This window comes from Periplaneta americana, chromosome 13 (assembly GCF_040183065.1).
Source record: "Periplaneta americana isolate PAMFEO1 chromosome 13, P.americana_PAMFEO1_priV1, whole genome shotgun sequence".
NCBI lineage: Eukaryota > Metazoa > Arthropoda > Insecta > Blattodea > Blattidae > Periplaneta > Periplaneta americana.
In genome coordinates this window covers 48,883,342-48,907,033 of record NC_091129.1, presented here as the reverse complement: position 1 = coordinate 48,907,033, position 23,692 = coordinate 48,883,342, and the positions used below count along the sequence as shown (strand labels likewise).

General features: G+C 35.1%; 1 protein-coding gene across 1 annotated transcript in view; it reads right to left on the bottom strand.

Moving 5' to 3' along the window:
* The window catches only part of Atg8a (Autophagy-related 8a), a 53,455-nt gene that overhangs the window by 14,201 nt on the left and 15,562 nt on the right, over positions 1-23,692 (bottom strand). Inside the window, exon 2 of the mRNA XM_069843123.1 lies at positions 5,303-5,500. Coding sequence (XP_069699224.1) covers positions 5,303-5,500 — 198 coding nt within the window. The remainder of the gene's footprint in view (positions 1-5,302; positions 5,501-23,692) is intronic.

The following is a 23,692-nucleotide window of genomic DNA, read 5'->3' as shown; positions in this document are numbered from 1 at the left end:
AAGAAATTTAGTTGAATCCATGTCAGATCATGTCAATGATGTAATTACAAACAAGGGTGCCACAGGTATGTTAAATATCCATTTTATCTGTACTTGTAGTTTAATACACTCAGTATGGCTTGTTTGGATTAATTTGCATGCTACTGTAATATAACTGTAACAATGTATGGTCCTTCCTACATTCCAGCATCACTTTTCCTATTTAGTCTGTAACACTATATGTTTTCAGTCATTGCAAAACTCTGCTATTTTTAATACATTACATTTTAGTAGTAATACAATGGCGGAAAGAGAGTGCACAAAAAGATGTTTGTAACTAGGCTTGTCAACCGTCCCATATTTCCCAGGACAGTCTCGATTTCATGACATACTAGACATTTACAGCTGATTTTCACTACCAGAATGCTGGATTTAGTTTGGATTGGAAGATATTTCTGCACAGTCTCATACAGACATGCTTCCAATATGTGACGAAATTAATGGAGAAATGACGCATGTTCCAGGCAGAAATTTAATTCTTGTTGATGTGGCAATAGAGTGATGGGTGCAATGATCATAATACGCAAGTTAGGGTAAGGTTTGATCACTGCCTACAGGATACTTACTGAATCATCTGTGCTCATCTAGTGTACTTTGACTTCAACTTGGAGCCATTCAATATTATGTTCATTTTCTTCCACTTGATGCTTCATTAATTGATTTTGGCGGAAAAGTGGAAGAAAAAAAAAAAAAAAAAAGAAAGATTTATACGACCACTTCTATGACAGATATAGATATCAATGAGGACAACAACAAAGACTTGTAAAATACCACAGCCCCTCAAGTGTGATAAGATCTGATAGCTCTGGTGATAAATCATGTAAACGTCTCTGTGTTTTCCAAGAGGAGTGGCTGAAATCTTTTGTATAGGTAGGTTAGATTAGCTTGGGTTAATTCAGGTTAGGTTAGTCTATATTAGTAATTACATCCAGTTAACATTTGTTTCCAACAAGTTAACATTAAAGAATTGATACTGTTTTTCAACTTGTTTTGTGGTCATTTTGGTAGGATTTGTATTTTTTTTTTTTGCATATGAAATGAGGTAGTTCTATTAAAATATGCATAAGTTATACTGTTATAAGAGTACTACTGTTGAATATGTGGACTGACAGGTGGAAATAATTATTGCAATAAAATTGTCAGTAACGTTTGTGTCCCTAATTTTTACTTATGTAAAGTTGGTAAGCCTACTCCTAACATAGTGGTGATTTTTTAAGGTGGTGTAAAAAAACTGCATTGATAAAACAATGTGCCCCAGTAGAGATACAATAAAATTTGATATCAGAAATACAACATAGCTGGTGTCCAGTAACATTGGACATAACAGCTTCTAATGTGGAGTCGCATCTGGCCAAGAAGCCATTAGCAATACTACGAAGAAATGTATAGTAGAATTTTACAGACACCTTCATTCATACTGCTGAGATCCATTAATTTGCGTCCAATATCATGTCTATGATTAAGAGCACATATGCTTGTGAACAGTTTCTCTCTACTATAAAAACAAAGTAAGCCAAGATTAATAGCAAGTATAACATGTAGTAGATTCAAAGTTGTAGTGAAGCTTGCTGTAAAAAAACCTCTTATTGAAAACATTAATGACACAAAGAAATTATTAGAAGCTAAGAATAAGGTCTAGCAAATTCTATATTTCGGTGCAATATGATGCCATTATTTTTCACTTATTTTCAAAGCATGGCATTTACAAAGTTCATGCATGCGAGTTGCGTTTAAAAGTTCGTGGCCTGACATATAGAAATCTGTCAACAATGCTGCCATTGTTAGTGGCTATTTCCCAATAGTTCAAACACAAAAATCATAATTTTCTGTTGACTATGTTTTGTGTAGTTTAATTTTGAAGTTAGTGTGCTGAACAGACTGGCAAAAATGGAAAATATCGAGCTTCAAGTTGTCATTAAATATTTCGTAAAAAAGGGAACGAGTCCAAAAAAACTAAAACAGACATGAATAATACAATGGAGAAATCCACTCCAGCGTTTTCAACTATAAAAAATAGGGCAGCACTATTTAAACATGGTTGAGAGAGTGTGGAAGATGACTCTCTCAGTGTACATCCAGTAACAGCAACAAGTGAAGAAATTGTAGAAAGAAAAATCCACGATATAGTGTTGAATGACTGTCGATTGAAAGTGCGGGAAATTAGCAAGATTATGCATATCTCAATTGAACAGATGCACTGCATATTAGTCAATTTTTTGGGCATATCCAAGGTCTCCGCATTTAAGCATTTGTTAACACTGGAATAAATGCATGTCCGATGTCAAATTTCAAAGGATTGTATGGTTCGATTCGAGAAAAATACACCCAATATTTTGAGAAGGTTCAAGACCACTGACGAAACCAAGATACACTACTACATACCAGAAACAAAACAGCAGTCGAAACAATGGAAGCAGTGATTCTCCACCCCTAAAGAAAGTCATGACGTCCGTGTTCTGGGATTCTAGGGGGATAATCATGTCCAACGCTGTGGAGTAATGGTTAGTTTGCCTGACCATAAAACAAATGGGCCAGGGTTCAAATCCCAGTTGGGACAAGTTATCTGATTTGAGTTTTTTTCCTAGATTTTCCCTCATACTCCTGAAGCAGAACTACTGTATTACTTTCGGCATTAGGCCCCGACTCATTTCGCCTTCATTAACATAATTTCATTAATCATCTTTAATAGTTACAGGTTGACCAGGAGGAGATGGCGAACATGATTCCAGAATCCGCTGATAGATAGCACCTTGGTGAGTCCCAGAATCGATGGCAGTGTGTTCCTTTGGTTAAGGATGCAGCAGATTCAAGCATGTGAATTGCAAACAGATGTCATCGATCTGAGAATGCTGCAGAGGAACATCAAAGGGAGACAGACGTATGGTCTCCTGTCAGACCTGGATGCAACACCTCTGACTGAGATCCTGGCTCATATGTACATCTATTATCAGGCAGTACATCTCACTTGATACGTGTCAGAGGAAGAACAATTGTTTGTATATATCTGAAGTCTGACTAGTGTAATATGTAGCTAGTCAGCGATGCATGCAATGGAGGGAAAAAGGAACTGGCAACTCTATCCCATTGTCTCCTGACCTAGTTGCCTCCTCATAAGTGGTGCCTTGTTGGTATTACTTGAGAGGTTCAGATCTGTCTTCGGACAGTTGACTTCAAAAAAAAAAAAGACACTTAAAAAAATAATCCCAATATAAGGAGGTTGCACAATAAGCCTGAAGGCTGTGGTGCTTGTTCAAAGAGCCTCCTCCAAAAGAAAAAAAGGGGAGGGGAAATAATCATGACTATCTAGCAAAGTTGAGAATAACCAGAGAATATTATTTAAATCTCCTGCAGCAACTGAAACAGAATATTCGCGAGAAGCCAGGTATGGCCAAGAAGAAAGTGTTGTTTCATCACGACATCAACCTGTTTAGATATCTGCAATCACAGTTGCTGAACTACAATTCGAATTGTTGCCGTACCCCTCCTACTCACCAGATTTCACACCCTCAGACTGTTTTCTTTTCTCAAAGCTCAAAATTCACTTGGCTGAGAAGAAATTTTCGTCAAATAAAGTTATCGCAGCATCAGAAAACTTTTTTGCAGACCTCGAGAAATCTATGTACAAGGAGGGTATAGCAGCTTTGCAACACCAGTGAACAAAGTATGTGAATCTCAGGGAAGATTATGTTGAGAAATAAAGATTGTTCCAGAATAATCCTAGTTTAATTTCTATGTCAAACAACCTCTTATGTTGCAAGGTTTCTTATTCTTGTTCATGTTAATTTATTTACTCTCTATCAACACTGATAATATGCTGCCTAGCAGTTCTCAGAACTTCAGGTATTACTATTAGGGAAGTACAGCCAAAGATATTGGACAAACAACAATAAAAATGGATCATGCATACACAACACAGCACATGGAAACACTTTTAAAAAGATACATACTTCTAAGAGAATCACAAAAGTAATTACCTATGTATCAATACACTCTGTATTCATAACAATGGGTCAGAAATAAAAATGATAAGAGATATGTATGTCATCTTTTTCCACAATAAAGATACCATCAGGATGCACAACATATTGCAAAATCCCATTTTTGCCAAAAGTTGACATACCATCTTTTGCCTTGGAACCATAGATACAGTAATATTTTCCCACTAAGTGTGCTTAATTTTATTTATTATTTTTGAATTAATAAACTGTGATGATGTTAACAAGAGGATACATTTATTATAAAAATTAAATCTAACATAATAGCTGTGGTTTATATACAGGATGATTCAGTGTCTATGTTACACCATCCTTTTGAAGTTTGGTTGCAGACGGCCTGCTCCTACAAAGGTTGGTGATTTCTCATAAACATAGTATAAGCAAGTTGGCATTATAAATTATATTTTGACTGACTAAACCTTGCAAATTTCCTTCCACTGCCTTTTGCTCTACCATAAACGAAATGCATATCAGCAAATCAGCAAGTTGCGAGGAAGTTGCAAGGTTTAATCAGTCAAAATATCATTTATGATGCCAACTAGCTTATATCATGTTTATAAGAAATCACCATTTACAGGAACAAGTTGTCTGGAACCAACTTCAAAAGGATGGCCTTGAGTTCGATTCTAGCTGGTTGCACTGATCAACATATCTAGACTTGTAACTACCAAATGGAATGTTTCCAGACATAGGTTCCTATATGAAAGTTGTTCATAAATGTCTCACCTATCATCCCTAAGAGTTTGTTACTAAATCACCCTCTATAATTACACCATTATTGAAGCATATTCCACAGTAATCACAATTTCATTGAACAAGTTTTTATTGTTAATTTGTTAAGTTACTGTTTTTACAATCAAGCAGTGGTGATAGTGTCCCATACTTCTGATAGGATGGAAATATGAAATGTTTTTAACTGATACATGGATAACCCCTATGCACATTACTCTGCTGACTTCTCGAATTAGGCATCAGAACTTGCCTGCTCAAATCCACTTAGGCATAAGTGAGATATTAATTTACAAAGCAGTTAACAATCTTTGCCAGTGCTGTTCTAATGAAATCTATCTTCTGCTTCATTACTACAATCAGGTAAGCTTATCACTCAATCCTGGAAGACAATCCAGTTCATACCAGTAGCTTCCATACGTTACATCCTTCACTTCCCTCCTTGCAATATGCTTCCATTTCTACTTAAATGTTCCATAAAGATTTTCTAACCATAGTTCTGTACGTATCAAACTATTGCATCACATTAATATAATTACCTGGTAGAGAGAACCCATAGTGGCACTTGTAGGGGGAATTACATTGTTGACGAAGAAAAATAATGCATCCTCAGGACGTAGGTGAATCCTCTTCCTGATGAGGAAGTAGAACTGGCCTACTGTCAGATCTGATGGAACCAGGTACTTCTTCTTATCGAGATCTCCAATTCTTGCTTTAGGGGCTTTTTCCACAATTACCTATTCAAAATATAATAAAACATTACGAAAAGTATCTGACTATAAATCTAAAACGCAACTGATTAATCCTCCAAAAATTCCGTGACATTCGTCATGTGCAATAATTCCTCTGCAATTAACGCCATCGCTTTTTCTTCTCTTTCTTCCTATTTTTTTCTGTGCAAAGGACAATCTCCTCACTAACCCTTTAAGCCAGTCACACGTTTTTATATACTAATGTATGAATTTAACTCTAAATCAGTGACTTGTGTTAAAAGTATAGGATCTTGTACATTTATAAAAATAGCAAATGTAAAAATTACAAACCAATCTCCATATGGTATAATTAAATAATAATGTCCTTTCTCCCCTTTATAAGGAGCATAGGGTTTGAACTAACTGTCTCCACCACACTGTTTTGGGCAGTTAATGTACAGTTGGGACGGTCGTTCTGTGCCGGTGTGCTTGGTTACTTGAGCAACAGAGTGAGTTTATAGAAACACGTGACTTACCGCCTCGGCTGGGATCTGCAGCGTGTAGTGACATCATCATGCGCAGTTGGTTCCAGGATGTGCGATGAATGGCGCATTCCACTCACAGTTGTCCAGTATCACTTATCACATCACACGTGTTATCATAATAAATAAAAACTGATTATAAACATAACATGATATCCATGGTTCAATTATATAGCAATGAAGAGAAACAGATGCAATCAATATATCTAATCATCAGACAAACTTTCGATACCAGATATATCACCACCATTGTCGTCGTGATTTTCGTTATGATCATCATCTTCATCGTCGTCGCTTTCACTACTGCTGTCTCCGCCCGTAATTATGAAGCTTTCAATTACATTTTCCATAATTCCTTCCTGTTCAATATATTCATCTTCAATTTTTTCAACATGTTCACATACTTTTTCCCATTTTTCTACACTGATGTCATCAACCCGTTGTTGGCACAATTTCATCACTTGTTCTAATTTAAAAGTTGTGTTTTGACCGGCTACCCACTGCTTGATATCTGCCCAAATCAATTCCAATGGATTTAGCTCAGGTGAATACGGCGGCAATCTGAGTACACAGTGTCCATTCATAGCTAAGAGATTGTCAATCACGTAAGTTTTATGAAGTGGCTTATGTGTTTTAATGAGCCGGTAAAGCTCCACTTTCAGCATATTTTCCTGAAACTGCACATTGTTTCTTCTAAGCCAGTCCTGCATATCACTTTTCTCTGAATTACTTGAGGGAGCTTTATGCAACTGCACGTTATGGTAAGGTGCGTTATCTATTATAAAAACAGATCTAGGGGGCAAATTCGGAATCAACTTTTCCGTTATCCACTTCTGGCAATTGTTGGCATTCATTTCATGATGGTAGTCTCCAGTTTTCCTGTTCGATTTAAACATCAGAAATGCACCAGGTACAAAACCCGCTCGACCCCCTGCATGAACAATAATAAGCCTAGGTCCTTTCGAAATAGGCGCCAGTAAACCTGAGGTTTTGTCATCACTCCAATTTTTTGGTCTTGTATGTGTGCTATGAATATACGTTTCATCCTCGTATATTAGAGGCCTACCTTCTCCTCTGTATTTCTTTATTGCGCGTAAATATGATATGTGCTGTTCTCGAATATCATGCCTTTCCTGTAATACCGCTTTATTATTTCTTGTCTTCTTCCATTTAAACCCCATATCACGTAAAATGATCTTTAAACTTGTACTACCGCCGTTACAGTTTATGGCATCTTTTAGTTTAGGTAGCAGTTTACTGACAGTGGGCACTGTTTTGTCATTTATATAAAAATTATAAATTGTCTGTCGTATAACTCTTTTATCAAAATCATCAACATCTGTGATGCGTTTCGGTACACGATAAACTTTACCGGGCGTTCCAAAAGAGGTCCCTTCTTCCTCACACTGTTTCCCTTCTTTAATTATCTTCCTTATTGTTCTTTCGGGCACTTTAGTTGCTGCACTCGTTCTTGCACCTTTTTCAGCAGTATTAAAAAGTCTCCAAAAGCTGCTTCACTCTTCATGAAAGAATGTATATTGTTCACAACTTCCCGAGTTTGGCTATGCAGTGTTTTTGCGCCAAGTTTAGACTGAATAGGAGGCATTTTAGTCCACACAAACACACACAACTGCAATTTGCCACGATAATAAATAAACAATATGAATATGAACTAACTAAACTAACAAACAGCAATTATCACGCACGTGGCAGGACGATGTTACACAGCCAAGGCTTTCTGCGAGACTGGCCACTTGCCATATTCTGCGCATGCGCGAGAGTGTAGGCTCACTGGCTAGCTACCACATGATTCTCACCGGCACAGAACGAACGTCCCAACTGTAAGTGTCTTCTACTGTAGGTGTAGCCAGGTCTGTTGACTTAATTACCATGCTGCTAATTACTAAATTATTTTCTAAAAATGTTTATAAAATTAACTTCAGAATGAAAATTAAAAAAATAAAATAAAAACAAGGTTAATTTATTCTTGAATATAAAATTTAGAATTTGAGTGCATTATTCTCATAATCCTCATAATTTTTAATTCTTTACTAAAACTGTCCTTTACACTTAATATATTTCCTAAGTTCGGTATATATCTCAATAAAGTTATATATTAATCTAGAATACCAAATATGAAAATATGTAAACTAACTCCAGAGCTATTCATTCACAAACTTTCGTAAAATACATAGGCCTATCATGCAAGATACGTTTAAGTTTAATAAATTCTAAACAGATAAGTCATCATACTACCAAATAACAGTAGGTTAGTAAAGAAATTATTGCATCCATAGATCATAAACTTCAGGCTCATGCTTATCATCATCATCATCATCATCATCATCATCATCATCATCATCATCATCATCAACCCAGTCAATCTCATTAGATCAGCTCCAGGAACTATGTTACTTTCAGTTAGTTGATAATTTTCAGCGACTCAAGCATTAAGGCTATGTCCTGCATAGGAAGCAGGGACAAGCGGAGGCATGCGTCTACTTCAAGCAACAACGTTCGAACACTATCACAGGAATGGGAACGGACTAAATGAGCTTCATCTGTCTTCACGCATGCTGCACTACAATTGACGATGCTCAAATTTCAATCCTGTTTGAATCTTTTAGCAACAACAATCAGCTTCTCAAAATGGACTACAATGAGGTTTTAATAATCGAGGTACAAAAAATTCGTGCCTTTTGAGATATACGTGATAAACAGTATCACAAGAGATTCATATCGAACAATAATAACAATTAAAAACAGTATCACAAGAGATTCATATCAGACAATAATAATAATAATAATAATAATAATAATAATTAAAGTATTGTATTGAGGTAGCAGTGTGGTGAATATTTCAAGTAAGTAAATGTACATTTTTCCTGGTTGGGACAAGTTACCTGATTTAGAGATTTCTCTGGGGTTTTCCCTAACCAACTGAAGCAGAATTGCTAGGTAACTTTCGACATTGAACCTCGGACTCATTTCGCCATCATCCATACCATAGCCCAGATTCAGTTCACGATGGAGCGTGCTGTTACAAGAGTATGGCCATTTGGTTACCCAATCATTCACAGAATAGGACTGGTAAGTACAATAAGCCTCAGGCTGCAGTGCAAGCCTTTGGATCCCTCTTCCGTATAAGAGAAAAAAAAGTATACGTTTTTGTGTCATGAATTTTGTGGTAATATACTCTCGCTTGTTGTGAGGTCTTCTATCATAAGGTTATAATAATATAAATAGTGACCTTTACAATAACTTATTTAATATGACATGAAATATGAAAATAAAATATTTCGTTATTTCTCCTCCCTTAAAATAAAATACAATACAATACAATACCTTTTCAGTTAAAAAAACAGGGTAACTATGCGAGTAAATACAATATGTTCATGAATTTCTATGGTGAAATGTTATATCATTTCTCCTTTCTCAATATCTGCATCAATATCATTAATCGACCCTGTGATCTCTGCAGTTTGGGAATTTGCAACCTTACTTCTAACATATCAACTTTTTCTTTGAGCTGTACAGCTGTAAGTATTTCTGAATGATAAGACTTTAAAAATAAAGAAGAACTTAACTTAAAGTTATTATTAGCCTTTCCCCAAGACTAATTGACTGTTGAAAGCTCATCGACAGAGACAAAATGTTCATGCAAATGCATATTTTTATTTTTTATTTATTTATTTTTTTATATATAAACTTGCTACAGTTCTCAAATTTTGTAAATATCAGTTTCATGGCTTAGCAATTCGAAAAATGTATACTTTTTCCATGCATATTTGCATGTTTTGGCCTTTTCGGAAATAAAAACATGCATAATGCATATTTAAGCAATGTTTTTAGCTTAATCATGCATATAATATACATTATACGAAGTTTAAATGTATGTTTTAATGGTTTTGAGTGGACATCTCAGTTTCTAGATTTTTATGTTCCTTATTTTAGCTTCAGGAATCAGAATTGAGGAGAACAAAAAAATAAAAATAAATAAATAAAAATAAAAAAAAAACATAAAAATGAAATAAAATGTTTAAGATATTCACAATAACATGTTAGAGGACTTTTCTCTGGATGGAAGTTCACTTTTACAACACAACTCAAAAATGGATTTATTACCTTGGATATTTTGAAAATAGAGAGGAAATATAGAGGGTTCAAGGAAACTCCCGACAAATAATTTAGATCAAAAGCATCTTTTTTCAGGTATGTTGTAAATACTCTCTCTCCCCCTCCCTCTTTTCCAGTACTAGTAGCAATTTAGATTCTTCTGAAATTGAAATCATTTGCTAAACTGTCTTTGCAATGTGTGAACCTCATAAGTGGTTAATGTGTTTGTTTATTCTGTTTGCGTGTGTTAATGTGGTTCTAATATGCCCGCAATTAAAGGTTCCAAAGTGTACTTTTTGCACAGTGGATTAAAGGAAAGGATTTTATTAGATCATATGAGGATGTCATATTCTGCTATTGTTGCAGTAAAGAGATAAGCACTGCTATTCTGTTTCCGAATATTTTCTATGACAGTTGTTCTTTGTAAAACATTATAAAACTTCTTTAAAATAAACTGGACAGGGTTAAAACGTGAACTCGGACTACGGATTCTTTTGTCCAATGAAGGTTATTTGTGGCGAAAACTTGAATGAAGAATTTGACCTAACACTGTCACAAATATGTTCAAGTTTGCACCCATAACTTCCTGCAGTGTGGAGTCCATTCTCTTTTGCCTACAAAAACATATTGACAACCACAGGAACCCCAGAGAAACCAATTTACAAATGTTGTTAGGTGAACTGTGCAACAAAAAATGAAGTAAAAAAAGAAATTTGGAACAAAAATGAAAGTGCATATTTTAATGTATTTTTTGTTTGACCGTGCATGTTTCATAATTTGATAGTGCATGACTGCATGCATATTTTGGGATTTCATTGGTGCATGAAATTCTCGTCTCTAGTAATTAATCAATATTAATAAATAATACAGTAGCAATTTTATTAATAGATAAACAGTATACATTTTTAAAGTGGTATTAGGTTTTCGGAGTTAGTGGGTACTAATCATTTCATGTGGCCAAAGGAAATAAATTGTTAGATTACTTACTTACAAATGGCTTTTAAGGAGCCCAGAGGTTCAATACTGTCCTCACGTAAGCCCGCATTGGTCCTTATCCTGTGCAAGATTAATCCAGTCTCTATCATATCTCACCTCCCTCAAATCCATTTTAATATTCTCCCCTCTACGTCTCGGCTTCTCAAAAGGTCTTTTTCCCCTCCGGCCTCCCAACTAACACTCTATATGCATTTCTGAATTTGCCCATGCATGCTACATGCCCTGTCCATCTCAAACGTCTGGATTTAATGTTCTTAATTATGTCAGGTGAAGAATACAATGCATGCAGTTCTGCATTGTGTGACTTCCTCCATTCTCCTCTAATTTCATCCCTCTTAGCCCCAAATATTTTGTACAATATTCCTAAGAACCTTATTCTCAAACACCCTTAATCTCTGTTCCTCTCGCACAGAGAGAGTCCAAGTTTCACAACCATACAGAACAACCGGTAATATAACTGTTTTATAAATTCTAACTTTCAGATTTTTTGACAGCAGACTAGATGACAAAAGCTTCTCAATCGAATAATAACACGCATTTTCCATGTTTATTCTGCATTTAATTTCCTCCCGAGTGTCATTTATATATTATGTTACTGTTGCTCCAAGATATTTGAATTTCTCCACCTCTTTGAAGGATAAATCTCCAATTTTTATACTTCGATTCCATACAATATTCTGGTCACGAGACAACATATAATTTGTCTTTTCAGGATTTATTTCCAAACCTATCACTTTACTTGCTTCAAGTAAAACTTCCGTGTTTTCCCAACTGTTTGTGGATTTTCTCCTAACATATTCACGTCATCCGCATAGACAAGAAGTTGATGTAACCCATTCAATTCCAAACCCTCTGTGTTATCTTGAACTTTCCTAATGGCATATTCTAGAGCGAAGTTAAAAAGTAAAGGTGATAGAGCATCTCCTTGCTTTAGCCTGCACTGAACAGGAAAAGTATCAGATAAAAACTGGCCTATACGGACTCTGCTGTAAGTTTCACTGGGACACATTTTAATTAATCAAACTAGTTTCTTGGGAATACTAAATTGTTAGGTTGTTATATTAACCATAAACCGTTTGATTAAACCAATGAATTTCATGATGCCAGACAAAATAGCCTATATTTTAATATTAGGTCAATCATAAATACATTATTACTAGTAACATGTGCAGCAAATGCGGAAACTAAGTTCATTAGAAGTTAAAGTAAAATTTGTTCAGATTTATTTTCGACAAAGAATACAAGACATATTGAAAGTTATTTGCTTCTAAAATAATGAAACATACTCCACAGAAGATGTAACATTCAAAACAACGTAATAACAATAACTCAATGAAGGATAACCGTGTCAAAAAAAATGCCTGTTTTAAAAGCATCCCTCTTAATGGCTTTTATGTCAAATACTTTTTCTTGAACATATCCATCTTCAGTACTCTGAGATTCAATGTGAAAACGCAAGTAATAATATCAGGACAATCAGCAGGTTTTTCATGTGGGAGTAAAGCATAGCTATTTCAGGTCATTGCGGATTGCAGGAGAGTTCAGAAAATGTAAGCTTTGCCATGCTTTCGAACAATAGACATAGCATCTTGATATAGCTGCTGCAAGTTTCGTGAACTGCTTTGAAATGCACAAGATAGCATCACTATTTTTCCTGCTAAAAATTCCTTGAAGTGATCAGGAGACTACAAAATCTAAAAGGCCTTTTATTTTACTAGTACATAATGCCTTTTGGTTTTTCCTTAAGAATTCTAATCTTTGGGCTTCCACCCGACAATACTGTTCTACTAAATATTTCTGGACTAACTTCTGTGACTAATGAATGTGTGAGAAATAGCTATGAACAGCAATCCGAAATGATACAAACTGAAATAAAGTAAATCTAGTAAGCTGTTTTGCTGGCGTAGGGACTATGTTGCAATTGTGAATCATAAGGGAAGAGGAGGGGCTATATCACCAGATCACAGTGAAGGCTTAATTTGGTCCCCCTTGTCTGTCATGCACAACATAATGGTATTTTGGTAACTCATGATCTTCGGAGACAAAAACATCCTCAATTTCCTCTGCAGTAAGTTTGTTTCATTGCTGATCTAATCCAATATGATCAACGAAAATGAAATATACAGACTGTTCGTTTTCTTCATTTGCCAATATTTGTCCTACACTTTGTAGGAAATAGCATAAAGACTGTTATGCAACAATATCTGACAATGTTTGGAGTGTATTAGGTACGAGGGTCTCTCCGAAAGTTTTTAGCAGAGGTCAAATTTTTTTTTTTTACTTACTAAATACTTTTCTAAGTATTCACCATGAACACATACACACTTTTCCATCCACCGGAACCACTTGGAAAATGTCTCTGTCTAGGTTTCTTGAGGAACGTCATTAACAGCCTCCAGACAAACCGTAACTGCCTCTTCATGTGATAGAAACTGCTACCCACGAAGTCTTTTTGTTTTTGCAAAAAGGAAAGTCACATGAGGTCAAGGTTTGGAGAATAGGGGGAGGGAGTGAGGTAACAATCGGATCTTTTGTTGAGTCAAGAAATACAGAGTTCTGGCTCCTGTGTGGGTGGGGGCATTGTCATGGTGAAGCTATAGATGACTGATCTTGGATGCTTCCCCTTCCATTCCGTGATGACTTACAGTACACAGTGGCTCACATACTATTCTGCAGTTGCTGTCCTTTGTGTATCAAGAGTCATGGTCGCTAAATTGCCCTTTTTAGTGAAAAAGATGTCACCATGTCTTTGCTTGAACTCCTGCTCTGCTGCACCTTTGTTGGTGGCTAGTCACCTTGAAAGTACCACAATGCCGATTGTCATTTTGTTTTAGGATCATAATGGTATATCCACGATTTGTTACCAGTGACGATACTGTAGGTAACCCTGCTTGTCCCATTATCAAATTTTTGGAGTATGAAATAGCACCATTCCAATACGAGCTGCTTTTTGCTCTTCTGTCAGAGAATGAGGGACCCAATGAGCACAACACTTCGTGATTTGCATGTTATCAGGAGTCACTGCAGTGTGCGGCTGGTCTATGTGAGGTTCATCTTCATGGAATCATCCACCTCTTCAGAATTCCCTACATCAATTGCCGATGGTTGCATGAGGGTGCAGTCACCAAAAACACATGCCAAAGACAACACTAGTCCACATTTAGATCTTTTTTAAAATCATAACAGGCCTAAATCATGACAATAAAATCACACCGTGAGAGATCCATTGCACTTACCAGCAGGCACACTATTGATCTTTTTTCCAGCCTGCACCATCACGAAACCAGTTTATCCAGAGCCCACAGGAGGGTTTAGAACTTTAAAAACATCCCTCTTTCAAGTGAAGTTGTTTCAACACTGCCAGACTTAATGTTTACTCATTGCTAAAAACTTTCGGTGCCCTTCATATCTGTGAATGCTGGACATAATTTTGGCCATGTAAAACATTAGCATATGTTGAATCAGTGATGTATAATTGGCCATAAGCTCGGAATAAATTGTTAGTGGTGGAATATCAAGACATAAATTATTTATGTAGGTATTATTCCATATATTTTCAGCAGTATAGGATGTTATGAAGAATCTTATACCCATTCTAAATAAAATTGTTTATCGTAAATTATTTATTAGCAGTTTAGTGTTTTGTTGCTGGTTGCGGAAATAAACTAACTCATCATGGCAGAAAGAAGTGAAATGGCGTGCTACTCTTCCTACAACAAAATGATATGCTTGGCAGCAATCACAGATCTAACCGATTAAATCAAAAGAATATGGAATTAATTTTTATGCAGTTTAAAGACGCAGCTAAAATAGGAAGCATAACTCAAGTACTAGTGCCTCTTCCATAGCACTGCACTACAACATAGGAAAATTAGAGAGAGACACATGTAAATATCTACACTGCACCATCATTAAACATCTGAAAAAGATCCACATCCCTTGATTACCTACCTGTAAAAATATTTAATTTTTAATAACAATATTATCTTACGTAAGTTTTGTAGTTTTCAGTAACATATTATAATATTTACCTTTATATATTGTATTACCATTACTCAGTAAATAACAGAAATAAAGATCTAATTTATGATACTCTCTATGCCTACTTATATAACTGCAAAAGGTTTCATTTTCATATCATCAATATAGTATTACTGTGTATCATTAGTGACAAATACATAATAGCATTAAACTAAACTATATTTGTATTTCATTTTTAATGGTAATAATGTCATCAAACATTCTTAAGTTTTGTAGTTTTTAATATCCAATACACAGCTGACCTCAGAAAATTGCACAACAGAGAATCAGACCTGTAAATTCTTTTTAGTAAGTGTTGAAGTTTTTAATAACCAATATAGAGACATCATGGCAGACTTGATGCACGCTTCGCTTCTCCTTTACCGGCCTTAACAATTCATTTTGATCCCTGTGTTAAAGCTGTAATCGAGAATATATGAAATTCTTGCCAGATGGCACTGACTGCCAAGGTTCACTGAGGAATGTGTGTATGGTTTCTTGTACGATTATACTTAGTAATATTGTGCTTCTTTCTACTGGTAGGCCTATGTGAGTTTATTGTGATATGATTCAAAATGACGTATTGTTGTTTACCATTGTGTACTTCGAATAGAAAAAAAGAGTGGAGGAACAATATCATTCCACGAATTTCCGAGTGACAGGGAAAGACGATTATGTCTCGTGACCAGAATATTGTACAAAATGGAAATATTCAAATGTTCTTATTTTATTTTAGTAGGTTATTTTACGACGTTTATCAACATCTTGGGTTATTTAGCGTCTGAATGAGATGAAGGTGATAATGCCGGTGAAATGAGTCCGGGGTCCAACACCAAAAGTTACCCAGCATTTGCTCATATTGGGTTGAGGGAAAACCCCAGAGAAAACAACCTCAACCAGATAACTTGCCCTGACCGGGAATCGAACCCGGGCCACCTGGCTTTGCGGCTAGACGTGCTAACCGTTACTCCACAGGTCTGGACAAAAATTAAAATATCTTGGAGCAACAGTAACAAATATAAATGACACACAGGAGGAAATTAAATGCAGAATAAATTCGGGAAATGGCTCTTATTATTCGATTGAGAGCTTTCGTCATTTAGTCTGCGTCAAAAAATCGGAAAGTTAGAATCTATAAAACAGTTATATTACCGGTTGTTCTGTATGGTTGTGAAACTTGGACTCTCACTTTGAGAGAGGTACAGAGATTAAGGGTGTTTGAGAATAATGTTCTTAGGAAAATATTTGGGGCTAAGAGGGATGAAATTAGAGGAGAATGGAGGAAGTCACACAATGCAGAACTGCATGCATTGTATTCTTCACCTGGCATAATTAGGAACATTAAATCCAGACGTTTGAGATGGACAGGGCATGTAGCATGTATGGGCAAATTCAGAAATGCATATAGAGTGTTAGTTGGGAGGCTGGAGGGGAAAAAGACCTTTTGAGAAGCCGAGACGTAGATGGGAGAATATTAAAATGGATTTGAGGGAGGTGAGATATGACAGGGACTGGATTAATCTTGCACAGGATAGGGACCGAGAGCGGGCTTATGTAAGGACAGCAATGAACCTCCGCGTTCCTTTAAAGCCGTAAGTAAGGGAAAGATGCGAAAATGGCTTAAAGTGATTTCACGCCAAGACTTTGTTCCAAAAGCAACTCCCCATCTTCAGCCGTTTGTAGTTTACATTTCAGGGAAGAAGATTATTCTAATAATGTGAAATTTAGACTATTAAAACCTAATGCTGTGCCAACAATATTCCCTCATTATCCTAGATATAAAGTGACATATCAAAAGACCATGACGAACAGTTACTAAAACTGATCTCCCTCCACCCAAGAAAAGCAAATCTTTTAGTAATATTGGTTTTTCACTATTTGAACAAGATGTTCTGAGTGGCTCAGCACAGTTAATGACATTTCCTTCTTGCCAGTTGAAAATGACCATAAAGTGACGCAAACAGACGTTGTCAACTTTGACAAGCTAAAAAGAAATATTAACAGATTGCATGTGAAAATTACACAACTTAATCAGGTGTTACAAGAGAAGCAAGATGAGATAACGAAAACAACCGAAAACTCCAATTAATTGAAAGAGATCCGTTACATAAAGAACTGAAGAAGGTAATGAAAGAGGCTGATGAAGGCAGTTTTCATGCAAAATTTATTCTAGATCAGCTGCTTGATAATCGAAAGAGAATGCCAAACAAATATTAGAAAATTTGTGTTTAGAAATTGAGTCGTTACTGTGTAGATGCCCTCTCTTGCAATGCCAATTTGTGATGAAGAAGGCCAAAAACGACTTGCTAATATCATTACTGTGAAATCTGTTAGGCCACTTCTAGATAAAATTGCAGCAGCTTTAACTGAAAAGCTTGTTCCTTCAAAGAATGTGGCTTATAATCCACTGAGTCACAAAATCTTGAAACTTTGATTCTTGAATCTGCAATATCAAGTGGAATGTATCAGTGCAGTGAGTGAAATTATAAAACTTAGTACAAGTTATTGTAAATAATTACCCAAGTAATTACTTTGAAATATCGCAGTTTAGAATAGGGGTGCTACCCAGTGAATGAACTACAAAATTATGCCTCTGTCATCATGTTACTTAAACTGAACAGGTTACTATGTGTTACCTTCCCTGCTTTTAAACTCATGCTTTTACCATAATTAACAGAACAAAACATAATAATACTTATTATTTTCTTATTTATTATTTATAATTGTTATTATTACCCTTTAATCATTTTAATTCATATTGATTATTTCTTCTGTGGACACCAAACCTTGGCAGACAGCGCCTCGTGGTGGAATTGAGAAATTAACCAATTCAGAATAAGATTACTATTGTCAAGGCTGTATTCAAAGAAGCGAAGAGAGCATCAAGTCGGCAGTGGAGACATTCTCAAAAAATTACACAAATGACGATCGACATAAATTGACATTATGATGTCAGAGAACTTTAACGCTATGTTGGCCATCCTGCAGAACATGGCCTATGTGTGATAATGTTTATTGTAGTGTGTTTTGTCTTATTTTGAAAAGCCATTAATTCTCAAAACTGATGACAGATGGATTTTGGAAAATTATGTAGGAAAATTGAGATTTCACGGAAAACTATTATTTTTTTCCCATATCCTTGGATGCCAAGCTTCAAAATGAGGGATCATTTGTTAAAATCTGTTCAGTCAATTTCCCATACTTCAATTATCAGTTTAAATTATATATACAGATTATTATTATTATTTTATTATTATTATTTCCGTAGTGGTAAATTGTAATTTTACTGCTTTTGGTGATATCTAGTAACAGCTGGAAACATTGAAAAGAAAAAGCTCTGGAGAAGCTTGAAAGTTTATAATTTCTTTACAGTATCAATACATTGGGAAATTCAAACCTAATATTCCAAAAGCAAAGAAAGGGGGAACTATACTATATGTTACAAAGTCAGTCCACAGATACATGGTCAACTCATGCACATACATGTACAATTTTATATGCATCATGAAATGAAATCTGTAACTTATAGTGTGATTCATGTAAGATTAATTCCTAAAAAGCTACATGAGTCTAGATGAAGGAAGAGAAAAGAGATTAAATGATGTGTATATGGTCAACTTGGCTGGAAACAATATTTAAAATACGAAATTATTAAAAAGACATTAAGTTACATAAATTCTCTATGTTCATTTTCCATATGAAGGGTAAAGGGGGGGAAAAAAAAAGAAAAACGAGTTATAAGTGTATCATATTAAATATTATACTGAGTATAAATGATTAGCGTCTGAAAAACAACCAAGTTTAAATCTGAGCACTGTATGAAATAACGATCAGAGTCGAACTTAAATTTGTTTTCCTAAAAATTTGCTTTATGTAATTGTGACCACTTTTTCTCTGTACCCAACAATTGTGTTACTGAACAGTGTGTAGTGTGTTAAGACAATGGCTCATGCAATGCTGATAAGATAGGCCTATGTCGTCATGTATGTCATTATCATTAAGTATAGCATGTCATTTTACATTTGTTATCTCCAAATATCAGTAAAATTCTACTAAGTTCATGTAGAAAAGTATTTAAATTCAACCAATTATTTTAGGGCAACTATTGTGTTCTATTTATGTTTACTCCATTCTACGACTCTTATGTAACAAAAAGAAAATGAAAATTGAACCTGTTGCACAACATCTGCACGGAGTGCTAAGGAATATTTCACACAATATGTGGATGTAAATTGGCATTCTACTGATGTCATGATATTTTCGATTTCTGTGAGATCTTTAACGTCCTGTCCATAAGATATAAGTGGAGTTATTTGGCTTTTAACAGTTTCTGTATTGTTTCCATAGTTAGTTTGCTAAGGTATGGGATATCACACATTATGATTAAGTTACTGCTACAGTAGTTTTCTCCCTCACGTTCTATAAATAGGGTTCTCATTATCTGAACTTATATGTATTTTTTGAAAGCAGAAATAAAATAAAAGAAAACGAACTCTTCATTCTTGAACATGGTCCCTCAATGAGGTGCTAATCAAGATTAAACTGCAGTCGCATTTTGCAACTAGTGCTAAAATAATGATACAAGAAGTTCATGCATTTGTGCAAAAATCCTACACTGAAATAATTCGTTTATTGATTTTTAATTTATTAAAGTTTGAAGAGTTAAAATCTAAAGCCGGCCCAAATTACACACATTTTTTTTTTAATCCTTGAGGAATTTAATGGCTATGATTTAAAATTTGACAGGCCCAATCAAATGCTGACCAACTGAAACAAATAAATGATGTAGAATTAACAATTTCTAAGTTCCAAAATATTTTAATTGACAACATAAATGAGAGATTGGGAAATTTATATGAGGGTGTAATTTTAAAAACTTATATTTTACATTCAAAACATCACTGATGATAGCAGCTATGGTGAGGATAAAATTAAGCAAATAGGTGTACACGAATTGTTCAAATCAGCAGAATGTGGTAATGTAACCAGCAAACTACTGTACTACCAAACCTTCTGAGGCTTTGACCTAGGAAATCGAGTGCCAGTGCAGTACTTATCACCTACCACCTGGGGCATGTGATGTCAAGCTACTTGGAACTGGAGTATGATTCTCATGATTGCGTCACTGCGTTACCACATATGATGAAATCATAATTAAGGATGGTGAAAACTATGTTATGTCGACCACTAATCAAGAGTAGGTGACAGCACTGGAGACACAGGAGAGAAATTCAACAAGCTGATAATGACGAGTTGGGACTTAATGGCTGGGTGAAAGGTCGGCCAGATGATGTCAGTCAATCTACAAGAGTATTTCACATATTTTCCATCGTCAGAAGTTTTGGTGCATCAGTAGGGGAACAAATTCCACCGATGGAAATAACTAACATGTTACAACAATTCTCATGCATTAGCATCGTGCATTACTAGCACTATATTCAGTTCACGTTTGTCGAGTATTGTGTAGTTCGATATTCACTGATATTCGCTCAGCAGGAGGAGGCCTGTCATGTTTGTTCCACCTTGTTATAAAAATATTTGCTGTCCTCCATTCATATTTTAGTTGCTTAAGGATTTTAGCACAGATCTTGCAATTAACTTCCCATATGAAATAAAACGAAATTTATGTCTTGGGTGCCTCTCATGTTCGAACATTGCAGGACACTATTGTGCATACAGTAGACTGTGAAAGAGGGTTTAGTTGTATGAATCTGATCAAAGCCACCAGGCCGAAACTAGTGAACAAAGCAACCTAGTTATTTAACACATGAAAGCATATTTATATACTTCATATTCCGAAGAAATTATAAATTGTCTTACAGTTAGCACTGTTAATGCTTGTAGGCCATTCCATATCAAATCTTCACAAAAATGAGAAATTCTCAATGTTTGTATTTTTTTATTAACAAAACTTATTCCACATTTATAAAATGTAATTGTGCGTAAAAAGTAGTAGTTTATATATATATATATATATATATATGACCAGTTCTCAAGGTATCATTCTTTGAAATAGGCTAATATGTCAAAATTTGACGAACTGCCAGGTTTTAAAAGTGTTACATTTTCAAAACCATAAAGATACAGTTGTGGAACAGGTGTCATTGGAAAGTTTATGAAATAAGCCTTCAAATGATAACTGGTGATTCACGAAGTTTTACCGCTACTTAGGGAGGACTTCCTGAGTCAAATGGTGCAAAAAATGTAAATGAAAAAATAGGGGCTGACTTATAGAAGTCACTACAGCTTATTGAAAATTTGAAACTAGAGGCAAAATTTAATATCTTTACAGAAAACACAAAAAATAGATACAGTTCCTACTCTTGGAACTGCTTGCTTGTTGTAAATTTCATTCTGCTCATCAACTCTTAGTTTTACAAGAGATTTTCAAACGTATCTTCTTCTACCTCCACGCACTTATGAATCACACATGTCGCATTCCTTAACTTATCAAAGCTATTACTGATGACTGCTGTGGGATCCATAATGCGCATAATTAATTCTTCATGTGTATTTACCTTAATCTGGTACACAAGATCCTTCATCCACCCCTATAATCAATAATCAAGGGGTGTCAAATCTGGGGACCTGGCTGGCCAGGGACGAGGACCTCTGTGACCAATCCAATAGTGTGGGAAATAACGATTTAGATGATCTATCATGGCGAAAGTAAATTGAGCAGGCATCCCAACAAGTTGGAAGTACATACTAAGTCTTGTTGCAAGAGGAACATCATCTAGTAATTGTGGCATTTCATTTTGTAGAAAGTGTAGGTACATGTCACCATTTAAATGTCCGGATAAAATGAATGGTCCTATGAGCTGATCATACAGAACATCACATCATACATTTACACTAAATCGATGTTGAGAATTGGTTTTCTCTGGCTTTAGGGTTAATATCTACCCATTCATGTAAGTTATTAATACAATCCCTTGTGAATTGTGACTCATCAGTAGGAATCAGAAGTCCATGCTTTAAAAAATGCAAAATATGTATGTAATTATGATATTTAGAACAGGAATATATGCATTAACAACCCAGAAAATATCTACTATCCAAAACTTCACGAAAATTATCCATTATTTTTGTCACTGAAAATCTAAGTTAACATATAGCCTACCAAAGCAATAAAAATTGTTGAAAACTCATCTGAGTTAGTGGACTGGAACTGCTACTGAAGTGAACTTAATTCCTTCCATTACAGTGTATAACAGTCATCATTTTAAGGTTTGAAAATACAAATGATTCTCTGTTGCTCCTAAAAATTGATCTGTACTGAAAAAAACAACGTTCAGCTACAACAGACATTATTGGTACATATTTAAAAGTTTGCTATTTCTTCCAGCGACGATGTTTCTTCAATGTACGACAGTTTGCTCTCCATTTTACCAGACAAGATATGGGCAATATGTTGTAATGTATGGTAACCTGGTTTTTATTTTGTAGTAGGTAGTTACATTTTTCTACTATGGTCTTTGCAATTTCGCCTGGCACAAATTTAAGTTCGAGTAAGAGATTTTCTATTACATTTATATTTGTGACAAGCTATACGTCATTTTGTTCAAGTGCTGTGATGACTAGAAATTCAGTTGAAGTGTGATTTAATGTAAATTAATTCTAACCTTACACATAGCATCCTTCACTTCAACAATGTGTTCTGCTTCATTTTCATCTAGCTCTTTTAGTATGCTCTCAATAATGTCAAAATTTTTACAATAACAATGGCAGGCTCTATCCAGGTCACCCTATCTCGTAATGATCGTTTCTGGAGGAAGTGGAATTTTCGAAGCTAATTGTTTAAACAAATTGATTCTGCTCGGAGATTTAAGGAAAGCTTTTTTTTATGCTTTTTTTAAAGAATTAACAGTAGCAAAATTTAAGTGCACAGTTTTACTCAAACTGTAAACTGCATGCATCAAGCATGTTACATGAATCATTCTATTATAAAGAAATTTTAGCCCTCAACTTGCCTTAATCATTTAGAAAGCACCATCAGTTACAAACAAAACGACATCTGCATACCTAATTCCCTCTGGACACAATAACATTGCTTTATTGAACATTTTCGCGATTGTTGTATGATTTGACGCTTCTACTTCTTCCATTGTTAGAAGATAAGCCTTTGAAACTTCATTTAAAACAAGCATACAACAATTACAATACAGATTATTTACACGTATCTGGAGTTCCATCCATACTAACTCAGATTAGATTATTTCACGAATTTCTTGTACTGTTCTTTCATGAATTAATGGAACACAATGTTTGTGAAGAGTAGAATTTGAGCACAAGTGGAAGCTTCACATAGGAAATAAGGACAACTGGGGACTTTAAGTTGAACAACTTAGTTCGTTTCGGGTATTTACTTTTAGCATAAACTATTTAGCACCTTTTTTTTGGGTGAAACATTTTTTACGTTTTTCTGTGTTTTCAAGTTGTGAGACTTTAAAACAAGTATTCGCACTTATAGCCCTATTTCTTTCACATTCAACACAAAACAGAACGAGCCCATCTGTGGTTAGCACACCTGAATTTTCACATAGAGCCCGAATGTAAACTC